At 41.9% G+C, this 22,134-nt stretch overlaps 1 protein-coding gene across 1 annotated transcript in view; it reads left to right on the forward strand.

Annotated features, from left to right (window-relative positions):
* Positions 1-22,134, forward strand: part of LOC145411196 (sortilin-related receptor-like) — a 218,758-nt gene that overhangs the window by 94,162 nt on the left and 102,462 nt on the right. Inside the window, exons 20-23 of the mRNA XM_080281257.1 lie at positions 247-410; positions 9,349-9,464; positions 11,403-11,565; positions 21,040-21,325. Of these exons, the coding sequence (XP_080137383.1) occupies positions 247-410; positions 9,349-9,464; positions 11,403-11,565; positions 21,040-21,325 (729 nt within the window). The remainder of the gene's footprint in view (positions 1-246; positions 411-9,348; positions 9,465-11,402; positions 11,566-21,039; positions 21,326-22,134) is intronic.

Here is a 22,134-nt window from a genome sequence, read left to right on the forward strand (position 1 = left end):
CATTCCAATTCACTGATACCAACTCCTCCCCTACTTTGGTCCTTTATTCATTTGCTATTTCTTTTATCCTCAGCTTCTCGACTCAGTCTTTCTCCCAGACCGCTCCTATCTTTGTAGGTTTTGCAAAATATTTAATTTTATAAATATGAGAGTGATCCAAGGTGATGTGTAGCTGTTTTCTCAAACTCCCCCTCCTCCTCTGTACCTTTTTTTCCATTTGTTACTAACATTCAATCTGCCCCATAGAATGCAGCAACTTGTGGCCGGGAGCCATGCGAGCCTCCAGCCTGGCAGTGCAAGAATGGGCATTGCATTGCACCAGAATTGTTTTGTGATCGCCATGACGACTGTGGGGATAATTCTGATGAGAAGGAGTGCCCCTACCAGCCTTGCCCTAACACCACCTTCCAGTAAGTTCTGATTTCACATGAAAGACAGGCTGATTTATAGTATAGTAAATCCTCATCACAGCATGGATTTTTCATGTTCTTTATTGCTAGCAAGTTCACAGTAAACTTTAGAAAACTTGCTCCCTAACCTTCCAGTGTTATCACGGAATCTGATGTGCCAATTTCCTAACTTACAGTATAGGTTTTATGAAAAAATCTTCCAATATTCTGGAGCTCATCACCTCATTGAATGTACAGTACTCCCACCGTTTTTGTGGGAGTTACGTCACAGATTCCCCCGAATATCAAATTTCAGCAAATACTGGTCATACCCCCCAAAGGGGTCCTGCATTATAGCAAGAAACCTATATGGTTATCTAATCACCCTCTGTATTGTCCCCCAGACATCATAAGATATTAGACCTTATACTGTATGTATATACTGTAATTTTGTAAGAAGCTAATAATAATTTTCTGTATAATATTGTACCTGTTATTAACCATGAAGTATTTATTTTAACTCTTTCCTCATGCTCTGTGTGCCCACTCCATTCTTAAGCATGTGAACATTGCTTTCATACGGTATTTATCATCCATCAATAAGTTGTTAGGGTAAATAATTTTGCGTTCAGTTATTTATTTGACAGTGGAAATACACGAATATCTACATATTTTTCACTGCTGCCATGCCCTCACTAGTAAGAGATCAGCAGATTCTTGTTTACAACCTTTAAATGTATTTGATGTAGTGCAATAACTCATTGCTTCTTGTGTGTGTATATCTAACTCAGAGAATGCTTATTTTACCATTTATTTATGAACTTTTTATGATAATGCACACTTATCAAGTGTGCATTACTGCAGTCTTGTAGGAATATTGAAATCTTAAATAGTGATGCAGTACATGTGTGTACATGCATGTGTGTATGTGAAGTGAGTGGAAAAAGGTGTCGGAGGTTAATACTTACAGTTGTTACATCATAATTTGCTTGAGTGTCAATTCTGTAGTGCGTTAACAGTGACACAAATCATGTAAACGAAATAATTTAGGAGCCTGCTGCCTGCCAACAAATCTGCTTTTGTTAAACACAGTATAAGTAAATATCATTGCATGCTGATGTATGCAAGCATGTTGGAGCCTTTATAAACAAAACGAAGTAATGACATCTGACAAGTGCTGTTTTGTGATTAGCCCCTGTGCGCCGAATGTTGGTCGGGACTAACACAAACCAGGTTGACAGATCCTGCCGACTGTCAGTAGGAACTGCAAATGTATTCCAACCACAGTTTGAACTGGCCATCCTTTGATCTTGCCACCAAAGGGTAGGGAGAGAATCCTGCCAGTGCATCCAAGCGTGCTTCAGTCTGTCCTATGACTTAGCCAGGTGCTGAACAATCTTTTCTGAAACTTCTCGTCCGAGTCCATTCCCCCCTCACATAAACCTCATTCCTCATCCACTCCTGCCAAGCCTCTTTCCAAGATACTAGGAAAGGGCTCAGTGATAGTGCCATAGGGTGTGTCTTGGACGCGAGTGTGTCTAGTATATCTAGTAGTGGAGAAGTTATCATGTTGAGATCGAAGCCAGAGTCAGGGCCACGTGCACACGCACAAGGTCATCCTGCTTCGAGCTCCAAAAGTTACTCATCTTCTTTACATCCATACTCATCAGTGCAACCACCTGCAGATCTGGGGATGCTTTCATTTGCAAGAAGAAGAGTTGGTGAGTAAAATAATATGGTTTTTAATTTGCTTCCCTAACTACTATATTCTAACCATGATATGAAGGTTTGAATAAAGGCTATTTTGGGAAATATTGCCGTACAGAGAGGGTGGCCATGCCAAAATAATTCTGGCGTCAAGGAGTTAAGGGATATTTACTGTATTTTCAGTTGCCATTGAACTTCAGAATCTTATCACATTGCTTTGTAAAGTCGAGTTTCTAACACCATGACTGTCTTTCAGAACACATGCAAAAACATCTGCTCATTTCAGTTTGTGAATTACAGAACTTCTGAATGTTGTCAGGTTTCATATCGTACGTGGTTGTGTTTTCATCTCCACAATGGTCTCATAACACCTATTCTTGGTGCTGGATTAATATGTTATGTATTTTATTCATAACAATGCTTGTTTCTGCTGTCATTTAATTTTAAAAGTAATATGGAGAAATGAAAATGGTAGGGATTTTATGAATTATTGTATGGTAAAATTTGATTAACCCTCAGACACAGATGACGGGCTGGCCTGTCATGCATTTGTCACCCTCTGACGTTAGTATGACGAGTTTTCCAGTCATCCAATGTAATCTATAAGGAAATATTTTGGGGGTCGACATTTTTGTTGGATGATGGGCCAAAGTGGGCGGAGCTGTGCCTGCCTAGCTAGTGCATGCATGCTCACTTGTTTTCCTTCGTTCAGTGTTGTGTGAGGTTGCTCACAGATTGGATATACCCCTTTCGATCTTCCGCAAAAAGTGCTTATTTGTCTGGATCTGTTGCATTTTTTCCCAGAAAATTTTTGTGAATGTATTTGAAAGTGAGTGTGTGAAGGCTAGCAAAATGCCTAAGGCAAAGAGGTTGTTGTTTAAAGGCATAGATCCCGCTAATATTTGTGGTGAGTTGCGCACCATGGCCAAAATTTACGTGCACTTCCCGACATGAAAGGGTTAATTACAGTAAATAGTGAATATTTCTGTATGAATCAGCTAGTCACAAGTAAATGATATGTAAAGTCACTAGATTATGCGACATTTCTTCCAAGCCAGCAACGTGAAATGGTCCGAGCAGGACACAAAATTGGAACTGAGTGCAGGCCATGTGAAAATACACAGGAAGGGTTGTGTGGGGAGCAATAATGCGTCATGTGGAACCCCAGTAATGCTTTCCAGCACTTCTCCGATGTTTTTAAAGAATGGCCATTTGCTTTCCACACATAACCAAACCCAGCAAGAGCAAACCCTGCAGAGAGGGAGGAACTATTGTATAATAAATGTTTGCGGCGCTAGCATGACGTCACAGTAGCCTGAGGCCTTACTGCGCACTGGTTGGTTCCCGCCTCAGTTGCCTACGGGCTGCCTGAGAGAGAGGAACTCCGCTGCGGCTCCCTCTCTTATTGTGCCATTTTTTACAGAGTGTCCCGCAGTGTTTTGGCTTTCGCCACTTTGTTATGGCACCTGCCCATGAACTATCGAGTAAAATCATATCCCAGATCATTGCTGTAAAGGAGGCAGGCCACCAAACGAAGGAAATTCGTGAATTGGTTGGCATGGCTTGATTGACAGTTCGTAGGTGGTGCGCCTGTTTTCGAGTGGAAAACAGTGGTGACGTTCCCACAAAGAAACCGCGGTCTGGTAGGCCCAGGAAAACTTCCCCGAGGTCTGTTAATGTTTTAAAACGTGCAGTGGAGTCTAATCCTCGTGTGAGTGCAAGGAAAATGAAGGAGAGCAACCCGGAAGTGTTTGGTGAGGTTTCTGTGCGCACAGTGTCTCGAAGGGTCCATGAACTTGTTTACACAAGTCACAGGCCTGTGAGAAAGCCTCTTCTCACATGTTACCAGCGACTTTGTAGGCTTGCCTTTGCTAACAAATACCTTATCTGGGGTGAGGAGCAATGGTTGTCAGTGTTGTGGTCTGATGAGGCAATGTTTAGTGTTACCTGTAATCGAGGAGCACGTGTGTACTGGCGCAAAGGTAGTGACCTGCTTGACCCACATTATGTGGATAGCACAGTTAAACACCCTGATTCACTCATAGTATGGGGTTGTTTTTCTGGTAAAGGTTTGGGGAAGCTTGTTGTACTTCCCAAGAACTGCAGAGTGAATCAGGATGTTTATCTGGAGCTTCCATGTGATCATTTACCAGAGTCCTTCGAGCTCACAGGTGCACAAGTGTTTCAGCAAGACAGTGCACCTGCTCATAAGGCCAAATCGGTCACCATTTGGCTTCATGACTGCGAGGTATCATTTTTGAAAGACTGGCCAGGCAATAGCCCAGACCTCAACCCAATAGAAAACCTCTGGTACCTCGTAAAGAAGAATCTCCAAGTGAAGGACGTGAGCTCTCTGCCTAAGCTGGAAGCTGCCATTCGTGACTCCTGGGACAAAATACCCCTCCAGCACCTCAGGAACCTCGCCTTTTCACTTCCAAGACGTCTCAGGTCCGTGAAGAAGCGTAAAGAATACCCTACGATGCACTAAAGGTAAATAAAATGCATTATTTATATGTTTTTTCAATGTTGAAAGGTTTCTTTTGTAGGAGGGACGCGGGGCACTCGATACTTCTGACGAGCACTGTATATATATACTGTATGTGTATATATACATATACAGTATATATATATATATATATATACATACAGTAGGTACCCACAGTACACTAGTTCAGAGTATGTGATCCTCATTGTCCGCAAGGACCTTTTTTTTTTTTTTCCGAATTTTAGTGTATTTTTTAATAGTATAAGAATTAAACTCATTTTAGGCAAGTTGCCAGCGAAGAGTGGCCCAAATCCGGTGTTACTCCGAGAACGCGACATTGCCACCCCAAGAAGCAATAACGGTTGCCTACACTCCGCCTACCTTGTGACGTTGATGATATTCACTCGTTACGTGATGCCCAAATGGAGAGTGAAGATTTGTCCATGATGAAGATCAGCCGGGTACTGTGTGCGCTTGATAAATTCAAGGAAAAATTCAAGGACATAGAACGCTGTCAGTTGTGAGTGGAGGGAAGTGATGCCTTCACTGGACAGAACCTTCCACTACTACACAGACAAGCACAACCAGGAAGTAAACAGACGGAAGCAAACCCTCATCACCCGTTACCTGTGGCTTGAAGAAAGTGATGAATCACTCCCTTCAACATCAGAAGAGCCATATCCTGAGGAGGATCAAGAGGATGATGCGATGTCTGAGGTGTCAGAAATAGACTTTGAAGGGTTTACGAATGAAGTGAGTGCATTAGCTAGTGAAAGTGTCGAAAGTGCTGGTGACAAGAGTGGTGAGGAAGGTGGTGTGGTGGGTGATGCAGGAGATGCACAGTAGGTGCCTCATCCTGCCTCAGATCCCCTTCTTACCTCCATCAAGCCTGTTGTCCTCTTGGGTTAAGGTAAGCAGCTGTATTCTTGTTGGTTTAGTTAAGCCATATCCTTGTTGATTTATAAAGCCATAATCTTGTTGGTTTACTTTATCATAGGTAATATGTCTAAGATAGTTTCCCTGTACAGTACAATACTTAGGTCTGAAAGGAGTCTCAAGGGATTCCCATGAAGAGGGGTACAGCCCATATGTAATTTTTCCCACATGTTATGTATTCTGAGTACGCGAATTCCTGGTACGCGACGTCCTCTGCCGCCCCTTTACTCGCATACTGTGGGTACTTACTGTATGCATATATATATATATATATATATATATATATATATATATGGGTGACTCTACACTGAGTGACAAGCCAAATAGTTTCCTGTACACCAGGAAACCATTTACTATGCTGGGTGGTAACCATATAACCAAATTTTGGCGCCTGGTGGTTTACTGGGTAATTATTGCGCTCCAGTCGGATTGAGCTGGTGAAGGTTTATATCCAAGGGATGGTTGGGGTTGATTGCTCATGTAATGCCACTCAGGGATGAGTGAGGCTGGTCACTCTCATCTTAAATGTTGGGACCAACTGCCTAGCCCCGGGCTCCTACGCTCCTCATGGGGCAATGTAGGATTGGATAATAGATAGATAGATAGATACACACATACACACACACACACACACACACACACACACACACACACACACACACACAGCAGTTTCTTAAGTTTTACGTAATAAAATTTAGTCATTGTTTTGCACATACGTATAATCACTATGCATAATCAGTGTTAGCGCATTTTGGTTTAAACTTCACAGTTCAAGTTGCAGATGTTCGTTTGTAGCCTGCCATTTTGAAATGGTCACAGAGATATATATTATTACCAGGCTGCTCAACAGGAGCATGTGGTTCAGTAGTCAGTTTTTTATAGTTGGTCAGATGTTTGGATGGACTTCTCATGATCATAGAATGGCTAGTGTGAACCCTGGAGGTGGTGGGCTGAGTGGTAGGGGTGGAAGAGACTCACTTGAGTGGTGAAAACCATTGAGAGAAGTAAAAAACAAAAACAGGATCACAGAATTGGGAAGAAGCATTATGATACATAGTATGGCAGAAAAAAGCAAGATTAAAGTGAGATAACAGTAAGCTAAACTACTGTTTCGATTCGTTTTGTTTTGTTTTTAAGGGCTCCAACATGCTTGCATGCGTCAGCCTTGGTCATCTAATGGCGGCTCTCCACGCTGCATGATCTGTTTCAGCCTCCCTGTTCAGTCCCTTAACCTTGAGGTCACATTTAATGACCTCATCCCATGTCTTTCTCGGTCTGCCCCTCATAACCCCACCCTCAATATTAACACTTCTCACCTTCCTCACCCAATTATCATCCCCCATCCTCTCCACATGCCCAAACCATCTCAATCTACCTCTCCTCATCACAACACCAATACACTCCAGTCCCATCCTACCTCTCAACTCTTCCATCCTAAACCCAGCCCCGCCAGACGTTGAACGCAGGGACACACTACACATCCACCTAATCATTGTCATTTCTGTATGTCTGAGCCTGCGAATATCCTCCTCCTTTACTGCCCAGGTCTCACTGCCATACAGCATTACACTCCTAGCACATGCTGCATACAAAGACCCTTTAGCACGTAGGGAGAGTCCTCTCAATGTCAGGAGAGGCAAGAGCTCCCTGAACTTCTTCCAACCACTTCTCATCCTAGCCACAGAGCTAGCTCCAGTCCCACCTACAGCACGCAACATGTCTCCTAAATAACAAACTCTTCCACACACTCAAGAGATTCACCAGCAAGTTCAGTCCTTTCACGCCTGACTATCTCCATCTGCTCTCCCCGACACACCGCACATATAAAATCAGCATTATCTCGCAGTCTACCTCTGATACCACTACATCTCTCGTGCACCCATTTATCACAAACATCGCACAAGATGGAATTACTTCCCATGCCATTGTGGCAAACTGCACATGGCTACTTTCCCTTGTCTTTGACAATACCGCCACCAACCCTAGATATCATCACTTTTGTTTTATCTGCATTTACCCTTAAGCCCTTGTGCCCCATACCATCTCTCCACTTCCTAAACCTTTCCTCCGCCTCCCTTTCGTTCTCTGCAATCAACACCAAGTCATCAGCATACAACATCTCCCACGGGAGTCCATTTCTGAAGTCACGTGAGAGGGCTTTAAGCACAATGATAAACAACTTGGGACTCAAAACTGACCCCTGATGCACACCAGTGTTGGAGGATAAAAAAGATAGCACTTATATGAGGCATCTGGGCCCACAAGGGCGACTGCACATAAACACTGGCATAAGCATTTCAGGTTTTCTGGTCATAAAGTTAATCTTTGCTGACATAACAGTGCTTTTGGTCTGATACTTGAGTTGAATTTTTTTTCTTTTTGACATTTGCCAAATATGAGAGAAATGGTTTACAGCCATGGTTTTAGTATAATTATGTACATTATGTAATAGATTTTAAATGTTTTTAAAAACTTTTGCCCCCCCAGAAAATTGGGGGGTTGTCATGTAGTGTGTTTATCTTCAATTTGCCTTTTTCCTCAATTTTAAAAATTTGCCAAAAATTGGAGAATTTACGTATGACCAGTTTTTTGGTATCAGTGAGTTCAGTACATTTTGTACCTTTCATTTGCATTCAGTAATGTAGCAATATTATAGTATTTTCTGCACATTGAAAGTTTGGGAGATTGCAGTGCAACGAAATTGAAAACAATAATCAGCATGAACATAAGTTTTTTCCTGGAAATTATTTGCCTTGATCATATAAATCAAATGATACCTCATATGCATACTTTTCTTACATATTATAGGGTAGTGCAGAAGTATTAACTTCAAAGTGCAATACCTCAAAACTCACTTCTGGCACGGTTGCCATTGTGGCCCTGGACACCTCATATGAGACACAAAAATGATGCACTTGGGTGAATGGTGGGTTGACAATTATTACTTGCCATGACTTTGAGATGCGACAAGAGTGGTTCCCAAGTTTGTGTAATTGTCTATACATGTATTCTTCTGACTTAGTGTTGTTGTTGTTGTACTCTCAGGAGCTCGAGCTTTTTTTAAATTGATTTCTACATCGAGCAATGCATGAAATCCTGTGAAATAGAAGACTAACTGGAGTTTCTGAGAGTACATTGAAAACGCTAAAACAGAAGAATATATGTTCAGACAGTCACATACACTTAGAAACTGTTCTTGCTGCATCTCAAGGTGACAGCAAGTGATGAGTGTCAACCCATCATTCATCCAAGTGCATCATTTATGTTACATGAGATCTTATTTATCCTACAGCATTTTTAGCTAACTATTATCTCATTTGATTTTTATTTGGTGGCTGCTTGATTTTCGTAATACAGGGAAAAATGTCCAAAAGTAGGAATAATGACAATAGTCCCTTCACTTAGCCTATTCTTGCTACCCTAAGACAATTTTATTCAGTTTATTCATCTATATTTAATCCCTGTAGTTTGAAAGGTCTCCCCTGAACTTAATATAATTGCCTAGAAATAGCAAAAGTAACATGAAAAATACTTGATTGGATTTAGGTGGTTAAGCTTTGTTGACACTTATCTGTCTGTCTGTCTTTTGCCAGACATCTTGATCCCAGAGGGAATGACCACTGTTCAGATTGCCTCCACATCGCCTAGCTCTCCGTCATAGGCCCATTTTTCCACCACACTGCACCACTGTTATGCATATCTCTACACCATGTCCCTCCTCCTCAGTCACCCTCTCCACCATTTTCCCTCTACCAGTCTCATACTGTCACCTTGTCCATCTGTCACTCTCAGTTCCACATGGCTGTTTATCTGCTCAATATCTCCTGACAGGTGTGCCAACAATCGATGTATACACAGGAAGTGGGTGTGTGATATGGAGGATGATTGTTATGATGGCAGTGATGAAGCCAACTGCACAGTGCCAACACAGGACTCAAGATGCAGAGGTAATTTAGCCCTTGAATTAATAAAACTCAGAAGGTTGAGAATATAATAATGATCAAAAGGTGGTGGTGGTGGTGGTGGTGGTATGCAGATAAGTTGGTGCTGATTACAGATAATAAGGTGAGTACTATAGAAAAGTTTACAAAGTTATGGAAATACATGCAGTTTAGGAATTTGAAAGTCAGTGTAAGGAAGACAAAAGGTTAGGGTTTTTTTGAATGGATAGAGGTGCATTTTTGGAGAGGCTTTGTGCTGAATGCAGGAAAGTGATAGGTAGTAAATCCATCTTGTGTGGTGGTTGTAGAGGCTGGGTTGTTGTTGTTGTGGGCCCAACCTCATCAGGAAATGAACTCTTTAAACTTCAAGAAACATACCACTTCAACCATTTGCTTCCAGGGTGGGTGGGTACATGCAGGATATACTGTAGTGGTATGAAAGATGGCTTGTGTAGTAAAACCAAATATGAATGCCAAAAGCTAGAGATATGGTATGGTTCTGTCAAGCCTGAAGGAAGTTGATGAAGGGGATTATGTGGTAGGTGGGGACGCTCATCATCCACTCCCTTGATGTAGTGCTGCTTTGGGTGTTTGCCCCATTCCTCTCTTCCTTCCTTCCTTCCTTCCTCTTCTGCCTTTCTTTCCTTCATATTTTCCTCTTCCTTCTGCCTATTTGTGACTCTACACTGAGTGACAAGCCTAATGGTTTCCTGTACACCAGGAAACCATTTACTATGCTGGATGGTAACCATATATCCAAGTTATGGCACCTGGTGGTTTAATGGGTATTTAAGACGCGCCAATCGGATTGATCCTGTGTAGGTTCATATGCAAGGGGTGCTTGGGGTTTATTGCTCACATAATGCTGCTCAGGGATGAGTGAGGCTGGTCACTGTCAGTTTAAATGTCAGGACCAACTTGCCGAGCCCTGGGCTCCTACTCTCCTCATGGGGCAACATAGGATTGGTTGATGGATAGATGGTTGGATAATGAGATTTGCAACGAAAGGGATGCATTTAGCACAGAGGATGGTGGAGAAACTAGCCTAGTTGCAAGAGTCAAAATTGGATGTATAAAGAGCTGTTACCTGTAGTGACAATCAAGGGACTAGCATTTTGTACAGAAGGAAACTACATCTTAGGTGTGAAATGTGAAGCTATATTGTAGCAAAGCATGGTTAGTGAAAGAGGAAATACTTGCAGATTTTAGCACAGTGAAATAAGAATGATGAGATGGGTAGTGCCACACTGAGGGAGATAACAGTGTGTACAGGTTTAAAAGGATACATAGGCATTGAGAGTAAGGTGAGGTGATTCACATGAGTTGGCTGAAGTAATTTGGACATTTGAAATAAAAGTGTGAGAGTACAGTAGCTGGGTGAAGCACTTTACACCTTGAATGTAAAATGGACATCCCTGGCTGTCAGACAAAAGAAAACATAGCATGAGGTTCAGAGAAGGGATCTCAGTGTAAGAAGACTTGATTAGAGTACTGCAGATGGCTGTGCAACTGGAAAAGTATGTCAGATAAAAAAAGGCTGACTAGTGCAAGCATGGAACACTGCTTTACATGTTGTTGGTTCTGAATTATGAAAAACTCTCTGATCATTAGGGTTTAAACACTTCATTTCCATCACTTTCACTACTTAGTGTTGTTTTAATTTAACTATTTCTGAGCTGCAGACCTCATATGAGGCACAATGAAGGTCTGCAAGCCTCATATGAGGTACAGTTTACATAGGTTATAAAATAGTGACTTAAGGGAGGTAAACTGCCTCACAAAGAATCATCCCAGCAAGGGTTAAGGCAGATGTGAAAATGTTAGTGTATATACCTTCCCTGCTCCTTTTTAGCAAATATTACATTAACACCAACAGTACAAGATTGGTTTTTATAGTAGTATTTCTTTTGCATCATGATTCAGCTGTTGCTGTGCTTTTCATAGGTACTGAATTCTCCTGCGTCAAGAACAGCCGGTGCCTGCCAGGGGCGTGGCGTTGTGATGGAGAAATGGACTGCAGGGACGGCTCAGACGAGGCTAATTGTACTTCTTACCCCTGTGAGGCCTGGCAGTTTCAGTGTAACGACAAAAAGCAGTGCATCTTCAAGTAAGGATTTCAGTATTACCAAATGTTTTGGTGGATAAAGGAACACTTGAATCATTATAAAAACAAGACTGGGGATAATCTTATAGGCCATGTACAATAACAATGACCTCAGAATTCCATGGAAATTTTCTTCATGATGTGGATCATCAGTCTCGTAAACAATTTTAGTAATGTTTACAGTTTTTATTTTTCATTAAAATCCATATAGCAGTAGAGCATGGTGTTAAAGCAGTAAAAGCACTGTATCATCATCATAAAGTACACCTTGCGCCCTCCTAAGAGCCCCTTGACAGGTTGATCAAAAGAGAACCACCATTAGGTTACTTTTTTCTCACTTATCTCTTACTTTCACAAACACTACTCATACTCTTCCATCTTTCTCACCAGTATACTGCATCACTTTCTTCTTCCATACCATGATAAGCATTGTTAAAAAATGAATAAATAATTAAAATGCATCATATGCATTAACAACCAAGAGCTGGTCATGCACATCCGGTGTTTGGCTGTTTTGCAAGTCATCGTAAGGGAATGAATCTGGTGCATTGGCTTCGTCTTTGTCATCAATATCTCACAACATATCCTTTGTACTTGTGTTGCATTACAGGTACAGCATTTTTTTTTTTTTTTCACTCTCTGCATTCACTTAATCCCATGCTTGATCACAAAATCACACAGCACATGAAGTGTTATGGCATCTGAATTAAAGTTATTGAGTTACCATGTCACATACTGTATGCTGACAGTAGGATCATCAACCTTAAGGCATCACTGCCACTATCAGCCATTACCAGCGTATGGTATTTGTAATTTATTATCAGTATATGCCTCTCTGGTAACATATTTAAGATTATTATGTAGTAATAACTGCAGTAAGCTTTCATAGGATTTAACCCGCCGCGTGCCAGTGCCGTTTTAAAACGGTCTGACATAATGCCGCGGCCAGTGCCAGTGCCGTTTTAGAACAGTCTAAAATAAAAAACTTCATTGTGACTGCATTTTTCAAGATTCGCAGGTAAAACTTGGCAGGCATGTAAGGTAACTGTTCCTCTACCATCCCCCAGGCTGTCAAGGTCATACACTCACTCGCTACCCCCCTCACGCTCGCTCTGCTTCACTTTGCCTGTGTGCCTCACCCAGTGCTGTACACAGTGAAGGCATTTTGTAAATATTTTCATGTAAGTGTAAGTTGTAAATATTTTCTTGTAAGTGTAAGGACTATATAGTGAAGTCAAGTTGTAAATACCTTCTTGTAAGTGCCAGGACTGTACGTAATGAAGTCAGGTTTTACCTATCTTCAAGTAAGTGTAAGATAATGCATTCACAGTGAGAAAGACATGCAAATTGTGATAGATGCTGAAGTAATAAGTGATCAGAAAAGTGTACTGAACATTGCTATACCTTCCCAGCATAAATACGTGAGTACCTGTATACCTTACATAGAAAAGGCTTTCTCTCACGTACGTGGTGAGCGTGAGAGTGGCTATACCTGTACATGAGTATGCAGGACTCAATAAAACTCATTTTCGAGCTTCGGGGAGCATTTTAATGGCGAAATTCGTTGTTTCCACATCAAAATCTATCATTTTTGCCAAAAAAAAAAAAGGTCGAAAAATGGCCGGCACTGGAGTGACCCATAGGGCTAAAAATAGCCAGCACGTGGCAGGTTAATACATTTTATCACCATATTGGTGGTTTGGTGATCATTACTCTCGTGTTTATTACAAGTGGTTTTGTAGTTTTAGGAGTCACCTTATACTACAGATTGGAGCTGTAACTACGAAATTCAAACAATTATACCTCATCTCATGCGGATGTGGCCTAGTCGTCCATGGTATATGGTATTCATAATGCCTCTCCCAAAAGAACATATTTGTTTTCCCAGTCATGCTGCTTTATTATTAACGCAGACACCTGCTAGTGTGATGATGCGAAGTGCAAGTTGGGTAATGGTTATGTGCTGTGCATAGATTAAAACACGTTTGAACACACTTCTGTGATTTCATTGCACCATACTCAGTCCATATCTCCAAGCTTTTTTTTTTTTTTTTTTTTTTTTTTTTTTTTTTAAATAAAGGATTTGATAAAAGCTGTGTTTAACATCAACAGTTCAAAAATCTCTCCTGAACTAAGTGAAATTATCTGTTGATTATGTGATTAAAGTGAAAAATGCATTATTAGGTTGAAGGCATTAAGATGTAGTGCTGCCTACTTCTTCCTTAGCCTTTATCATTCTTTTTCTGTGTCTCTCCTCCTCTCTTCCTATTTTTTGCATCTTTCCTGTCTCTTCTTATTGCTTTTCTTTCCTTTACGGGTGGCTTTACATTGAGTGACAAGCCAAATGGTTTCCTGTAAGCCAGGAAACCATTTACAATGCTGGGTGGTAACCATATAACCAAACCATACGTGCTCCCTACGTGTCAGCAAGTGAGTTGGTGGAGGGTTAGTGCCCCTCCCCTTAAAACAAATAACTCAAAGTCAAATAGCCACCCTTATGGGATTATGGCATCAGACAGTAGATAGATAGAGAATTGATGCATGTGACTACCAATGTACGCTTATTTTTTTGTCATCATCATCATTCGTCATTATCATCGTCAGTCATTAACCCCTTGGCTGCGGCAGCCATGACATCAGCCCATGTGTTCAGTGCATAAAAATAGGAAAAATATGGTGTGTTTTCATCTCGTGTTTTAACCCACTTATCCTTAATCGTAAAAGCTAAAATTTTTGTCAGACAGACCTCAGTCTTTCTACCATCATTTGCAACAAACTGCATGTCTGTAGGTACTCTCAGCCTGGAGAACGCTTTAAGAGGAGACAAGGTGTTTTTTGCCTGTCTGACATGGGAAATACTGTGGCCGAGTGCGGAGGAAATCGCCTCCTGTAACAACCAAACCACAAAATTTTTTTAATACAAAATAGGGTTATTGCATGGTCTCATCACAGTAAATACAATAAAACACATTATATATGTGCATATATATATATATATATATATATATACATATAAAGTTCTAGCCAGTCTCATATAATTTTATTGCGATATTCCCTAGAGTTTAGCCAAACAGTATCAATGTGAGGAAAACCATTACAAACTTTGTAAAACTACATCAAAGACTTTTATTATCACATTATCACTTATTTTTAAAGTTATTGTTATAGTACCATTAATTATTCACATCATTGCCATGCTGCACACCTTTGCAACCACCAAAACACTTCGCTAACTCAGCAGTGGTAGAAATAATCACTATACTTCCATACATTACTTCATGAAAGACTTTTATTAGTGCATGTTTTTATCAAAATTATTGACAAAATGCCATTTATTATTCATTTCTTTGCCTTTCTCCACATTTTCACAACCACTAACACTTTGCTAACCCAGCAATGTACCACATGACTTCACTTAGCATTGTAGAAATAATAACTAACTCACTTATATAAAAATATTTCAGAATAGAATTTAAAATAACACATTTAGCCACTTTGGTTTGATTTTACCCACTTATTTTTACCTACCATTTACATGAGTGAACAGGTGCCAGTAGCATCTGTGTGCTGTGAACAGTCATTACAAACTATAAAACTTCGTGAAAGACTTCTATTAGCAGTTATTTTTGTAACTCTTATTGTTATAATGCCATTTGTTATTCATCTCATTGCCTTGCTACGCATCATCACAGTTGCAAACACTTCGCTAACTCACCAATGTACCACATGACATCACTTATTTTCGTAGAAAAAAAATAACTGATTCATTAAAAAAAATTCAGGGTGTTATATAAAACAACACTTTTGCCCACTTTGGTTTTATTTGACCCACGTATTTTTACCCATTTACGTGTAGGCTATGTGGCCTTCGTGGATTTGGAGAAAGCATATGACAGGGTGGATAGACAAGGATTGTTGAAAGTATTAAGAATATATGGTGTAGATGGGCCGTGAAGAGTATGTATGAGGGTGCTAAGGCTGCGGTGTGTGTGGATAGTGAACTGAGTAAATTTTTCTATTTGAAGGTTAGTTTGAAGCAAGGATGTGTCATATCTCTGTGGTTGTTCAGTCTGTATATGGATGGGGTTATAAAAGAGATACAAGGCAGAGAAGTGGATGTTGGAGTGGCCAAAGTGAGAGAGGGCAGTGTTTGGAAACTCCCTGTACTGTTGTTTGCAGGTGATACTGTGTTGTTAAGCGAAGACGAAGGGGAGCTGCAAGGCTTGGTGGATGAGTTTAGGAGAGTGTATAAGATACGGAATCTAAAGGTGAATGTTGGGAAGAGTAAAGTTTTGGTCTTTGAGAGAAGTGAAGTCAGTGAATGTACAGTGAGGTTGGATGAGGAGAAAATGGAAAATGTGAGTGCTTTAAGTACTTGGGTAGTGTGATGAGTAAAGATGGAAGTTTAAAGGGTAAAGTGCTTGGAAGGGTACAACAAGGAAGACAGGCTGCTGGTTCCTTGAAAGCAGTGATAAGAAACAGGGAAGTGAGCATGGACATGAAAAAGTTACCACATGACAGTATGGTAATACCAACTAGGCTATAACGTATGGAAGTGAAGCTTGGACCTTGTTGGAGGGACAGAAGTCAAGATTGAGAGCATTAGAAATGAGTTATTTGAGAGGAGCTTGTGGAGTCACATGGAGAGACAGACTGACAAATGAGGAAGTGAAGGGGTGTTGTGGTGTGGATGTGGACGTGATGGTAAGTGTTAGAAGAAACATGAGGTGGTTTGGCCGTGTGGAGAGGATGGAGAGTGAGAGACTGATGAAGAGAGTGCATGTGAGTGAGGTGAAGGGGGGAAGAGAGAGGGGGAGGCCAAGGATGAGGTGGAGGGATGGAATGGAGAGGTATATGAGAGAGGGGGGTGTGAGCTGGGAGCAGGGCAACGAAATGGCGAGGGACAGGGTGACATGGATGCTATTTGTTTGTGGCCACCCCTTACAGGATTAAGGTGTCCTGCAATAGATAGGTTTACGTGAACGGCGAGTAGCATCTGTGTACATGTGAGTGTCATGACAAACTTTATAAAACTTCATGGAACACTTTTATTAGCACTGATAACAATGATACAGTGCCATTTATTATTCATATTGTTGCTTTGCTATGCATTTTTTTAGCTGCTGACACTTTGCCAACTCAGCAGAGAGAAAATGTACCACATGTCTTCACATATTTTTGTGGAAATAATCACTTTTTCATAGAAATACAATTCAGAATAAAATATGAAATAATACTTTCAGCCACTTGGTTTGATATATTTTTGCCTAGTGTTTACATGAGTGAACAAGTAGGCTACCAGTAGCATCTGTTTACACATGGGCGGTCATTACAAACTTTATGGAAGTAGCTGATATAACCACAGATGAAGTCAATTTTTCTCTTACCTGGTGCAGTGCTTTGTGTGGTGCTGGAAGTGGCAACATTGGTGGTCACTGTGACAGCGTCGCCTCTTTCCTTGTACCTGAATGCCACTATCGTCCCAGGCACTCTCTGTTGTATGTGTTTCTACATCATCATCACTGGCCTCACTCTCAGCACTTGTCCACAGGTCATCTGGGTCATAATCACTCTCGGTCTCAATGTAATCATCAAAAGCAAAGTTTGCCACTTTGACGGGGTCAGATGCTTGGAGTGGCCTCTTTGTGGTCATGGTTGTGAGGTCGAGGTTACGTGTGTAGCAGTGCTGGATGCACCACACCTCGCCTTATATTTTTTGGCCTTTCCTTCTCCTGATGCTGTTCTCCCTTATAGTCACTTGTTTCAGAGGAATCAAACGCCTTTTTGTTGTCTGGCTGCAAATCCTGCAGAGTCGGCCAGTGGGGGCTGGGGGGTTTTCAGGGGCTTGGGAGGTAGGTCTTGAACTCACGAGAGCCAGATGTGTATTGAGACTGTGGCAGGCAATGATGTACCCACATAGTACCCCTCCCTCCAACCCAGAGTGCCTTTTTTTTTTTTGCTAGGAAGAAGGAACCAAAGGCCACGAGCCCGCAAAAACTGTTCCTTCCAAGAGAAGCACAAAATACAAGAGAGAGCCAAATTCAAGATCCGATCACTTCGAGATGCCTGGACACACTGCGTTTGAAAGACTGGAGATCATAGGAAGCAGGAAATACAGACAGAGGGAGACAGTTCTAGAGTTGACCTGTTGCATAAATGAAGGACTAGGAGTAACAGTTAACTCATGCATTAGAGAGTTGGACAGAAAAGGGATGAGAGTTTGCTGCTTGACAGGTGCTATGTGCCCGTTGAAGAGCTGGAGGAATGCATGCAGACAGTTCAGAGGAGCAGCGACCATTGAAGTAGCGATAGAAAAGAGATAAAGATGCAACAGTGCGGCGAAGAGACAGAGGTTGAAGGGAGCCAGTAAGAGGAGGAGAGTTAATGAGACGAAAAGCCTTTGACTCCACCCTGTTGAGAAAAGCTGTATGTGGAGAACCTCCCCACACATGTGGGTTGTACTCCACACAGGGGCGAATTAAACCTGTGTATATAGTCAACAATTGTGCAGGGGTAAAAAAGGAACGGAGTCGGCTTAGCACACCTAATCTCTTGGAAGCAGATTTTACAAGAGATGTGATATGATCTTTCCAAGATAAATCCCAAGTGAGTGAAACCCCAAGCATGCTCAAGGATGATGCAGGATCAAGCTGAGTTTATCAAACATTAGTGGGTACACCTGCAGAAGATTTTGTTGGGTTGATATGTGTAAGAACTGAGTCTTAGACGCATTAAAAACAACAAGATTATTTTTACCCCAGTCAGAGATACGAGCCAAGTCAGACATTAGGTGTGCCATAGTCTCATCCCTTGTTTGTTGAAGTAACTGCTGAGATGGACGTTGCGGGAACCGAATGGAAAGGTGAAGGGTGGAGTCATCAGTGTACGAGTGGATTGGGTTAGATGTACAGCTTAGAAGGTCATTGATGAATAAAAGCAAGAGAGTTGGTGATAGGACAGAGCCCTGAGGAACACCACTGTTGATAGATCTAGGAGAAGAACACTAGCCGTCTACAACAGCGGCTATAGAACGACTAGAAAGGAAGCTAGAGATGAAGGCACAGATAGAAGGATAGAAACCGTAAGAGGGCAGTTTGGAAATTAAAGACTTGTGCCAGACTTGATCGAAAGCCTTTGAGATGCCAAGTGCAATGGCAAAGATTTCACCAAAGTCCCGAAAGGAGGATGACCAGGAGTCTGAAAGGTAGGTGAGAAGATCGTCAGTGGAGCATCCCTGACGGAACCCATGCTGACGATCAGAAAGGAGGTTGTGATAGGAAATATGCTTTAAAATTTTTCTGTTAAGAATTGACTCGAAAACTTTTGAGATACAGGATGTCAAAGCAATTGGATGATAGTTAGAGGGTTGGGAATGGTCACCCTTCTTTTGGACTGGCAGAATGAGAGCAAACTTCCAGCAAGAAGGAAAGGTACAAGTTGATAGACAAAGACGAAAGAGTTTGCCAAGGCAGGGTGTAAGCACAGAAGCACAGTTCTTGAGAACAACAGAGGGACTCCATCAGGCTCATATGCCATGTTAGTATTGAGGCCTGTGATGGCAGAAAATACATCAGCTGAAGAAATTTTAATGTCAGGCATGAGGAAGTCAGAGGGGGGAAGTGATGGAGGAACAGAACCAGAATCGTCTAAGGTGGAATTGGAGGAGAAAGTCTGAGCAAAGAGATCTGCTTTATCAGTAGAAGAAATAGCTACAGAGCCATCAGAGGAGGGAAGGATGATGAGGTAAAGTTGTTAGAAAGGTTTTTGGCAAGGTGCCGGAAGGAGCGGGAAGAATTCGTGTTGGAGAGTTGAGAGCATGTAGTACGGATGAAATTGTTTTTAGCACAGCGAAGAACGGACTTAGCATGATTCCGGGCTGAAACATAAACAAGATGTGATTCATGGGTGGATTGGCTTTGGTACCTTGTATAGGCCCTCTCCTTGTTGCGGACAGCATTAGAACAAGCGTGGTTAAACCAAGGCTTTCTTGCATTAGTCAAAGGATATGAGAAAGGAATGTATGCTTCCATGCCCGAGAGAATAACCTCCGTAATGCATGAGGCACACTCAGATGGCTCCCGGCCATGGAAGCAATAATCATTCCATGGAAAATCAAAGAAGTACTGCCTGAGGGATTCCCAGTCCGCAGCTCCAAAGTGCCACAGATGACATTTCTTTGGAGGGTCCACAGGCCGTACTGGAGCGATAAGACAGGTTAAGGTGATAAGGTTGTGATCGGAGGAGCCCAGCAGAGAGAAAAGATTAACAGTGTAAGCAGAAGGATTAGTTGTAAGGAAGAGGTCAAGTATGTTGGAGCTCTCTCCAAGGCGGTCAGGGATATGGGTAGGGTGCTGTACAAGCTGCTCTAGGTCATTAAGGATAGAAAAGATGTTGGCTTGTTCACCAGGTGGATCCGTGAAAGGAGAGGAGAGCCAAAGGTGGTGGTGAACACTGAAATCTCCTAAAATGGAGGTTTAAGAGAAAGGAGAAATGGATGGAATGAGTTTCATCGTAGAAGTAAAATAGTTGAAGAATTTTTGATAATAGAATTAGGGGATAAGTAAACAGTGCTGATATATTTAGTCATAGAATGACAGGATAGCCAAAGCCAGAGTGTAGAGAATTCATAAGAATCAAGTCCAGGAACACGAGAGCAAGATAAGTCGTTGCATATATATACACAACAGCCACCTTTGGCTTTGATATGAGTATAGAGAAAGTAGGAGGGTACAGAAAAGGGTTTGTTGTCAGTTGCCTCAGACAGCTGAGTCTCAGTTAGAAAGAGATGGTGAGGTTTAGAGGAGGAGAGTTGGTGCTCAACGGAGCGAAAGTTTGAGGAAAGGCCACGAATGTTGCAGAAATGAAGAAGTGAGTCAGACAGTGGTTCCAGGCAGCTCAAGTCATCACTGGGAGAGGGGTGGAAGGTGGGGGCATTTATGGTCTCTCCCCCCCTCCCAGGGGGGGGACTCCAAGGCTGGGTGTTCAGACGCCATATTTTTGAATTTTGGAAAAGGAAGTGTAGTGTGTACTGTGCATGTAGTTTGGTGTAGATAGTTAGAGAAACTTGTATTGAAGAGTATGCTGGCCTATTGTCTGTGTTACTGAGACACTGAGAAAGTTCAGCAAAGGGGGATGGTCAGGAACTAGTCCTGAGGACTGATGAAACGGGAGCTCCAGCTCTCCCTGTCATCAGCTTTCCATCCACCTCGGGAGTACTGCCCTGCTCGACTGGTGCTACAGTCTACTGCGCTATATTAAAAAAATGCAAAAAAATTTGTGGAAATTTTACGCCGGTCGTCTGGATTGTACGATGCACTCTACCAATCAGCATTTCTGGGATGCTAGACACAGCTAAGGGGTTAATCATCATCATCATCAGTCATTAATCATCATCATCATCAACACAACCATCATAATGATCTTTATCTCACCCGGGGGTCTGTTGTAGTCACTCATATAAATTCCTACCAATTGCAGGTCATGGGAGTGTGATGGTGAGGCAGATTGCACAGATCAGTCTGATGAACTAAATTGCACCAGAACAACCACCCCCCTACCAACTCCACCCACTACCCTCCTCCCACCGGGCCCCCAGCAGAACTGTTCCGAGTTGATGTTCCGTTGTGATAATGGCCACTGTGTTCCGTTCTGGTGGCGCTGTGACCGACTGGATGACTGCGGAGACTGGTCGGATGAATATGGTTGCCATAATGTCACAGTGGCCCCTCCTACCACCCCGCCTATCATGCACACATGTCAGAAGGTTAGTGTACATGGAGGGGAAGGTTATTGTATACAGAGGGGAAAGTTCATGTATATGGAGGGGAAGGTTAGTGTATACAGGGGGGAAAGTTAGTGTATACAGAGATTATGGTAGATGAAGGTTAGTGTGTACAGAGGTGACAGTTAGTGTATACAGAGGTGTAATGTTCTAGAGGTTGTGGGATATATTGTACAGGAACCTCTAAAGTTAAGCGAGAGATGCCTTCCTGAAGAGGCTGCGGAACGTAAGTTTTGCATAATTTAAACATACAGTAATTATCTCATAAGAAATAAAAGAAAATGAAAGGGATACATTCTTCATCGTCAACTATGAGTGTGTATTTGGCTTTCATGTTGTACATTTACTTGTACTTTAGGCTTCTAGTTTATTCCAGACTGTTGTATGAAATAAGATTCGTCAATGCACATAAACACGCATGCAAACTTGCCAAGTCACCGACTAGTCTTCTTGGGAGGCAGTGGTAACATGCTCTCTACAACCACGCAGTAGACTACACACATGCTTATACACACGCACAGGGTTCCACACACCTTACTGCAAGTCCTGTGCCTCTGATGATGATCCCAGGGAAGTTGACAGTTGACTGGGATGCAGTGGGCAGAGGTTGCGATGTCTGCATAGAAACTCTTTGCCTTTTCCTGGTTAAAACCCGTACTGACAGGCAAAGTGTTCTTGTTTTGGTTGTCAGTCCAGGTGGCTAACATCTTCTCCATGCTCCTCATTTGCAAGCTAAGTGTGTATGATAAGTTTTGTGTTGATAGCAGAGCTCCAGACTTAATATTGGCACA

This window comes from Coenobita brevimanus, chromosome 88 (genome assembly GCF_032717465.1).
Source record: "Coenobita brevimanus isolate Jiangsu-jjx chromosome 88, ASM3271746v2, whole genome shotgun sequence".
In the NCBI taxonomy this organism is placed as follows: Eukaryota; Metazoa; Arthropoda; class Malacostraca; order Decapoda; family Coenobitidae; genus Coenobita; species Coenobita brevimanus.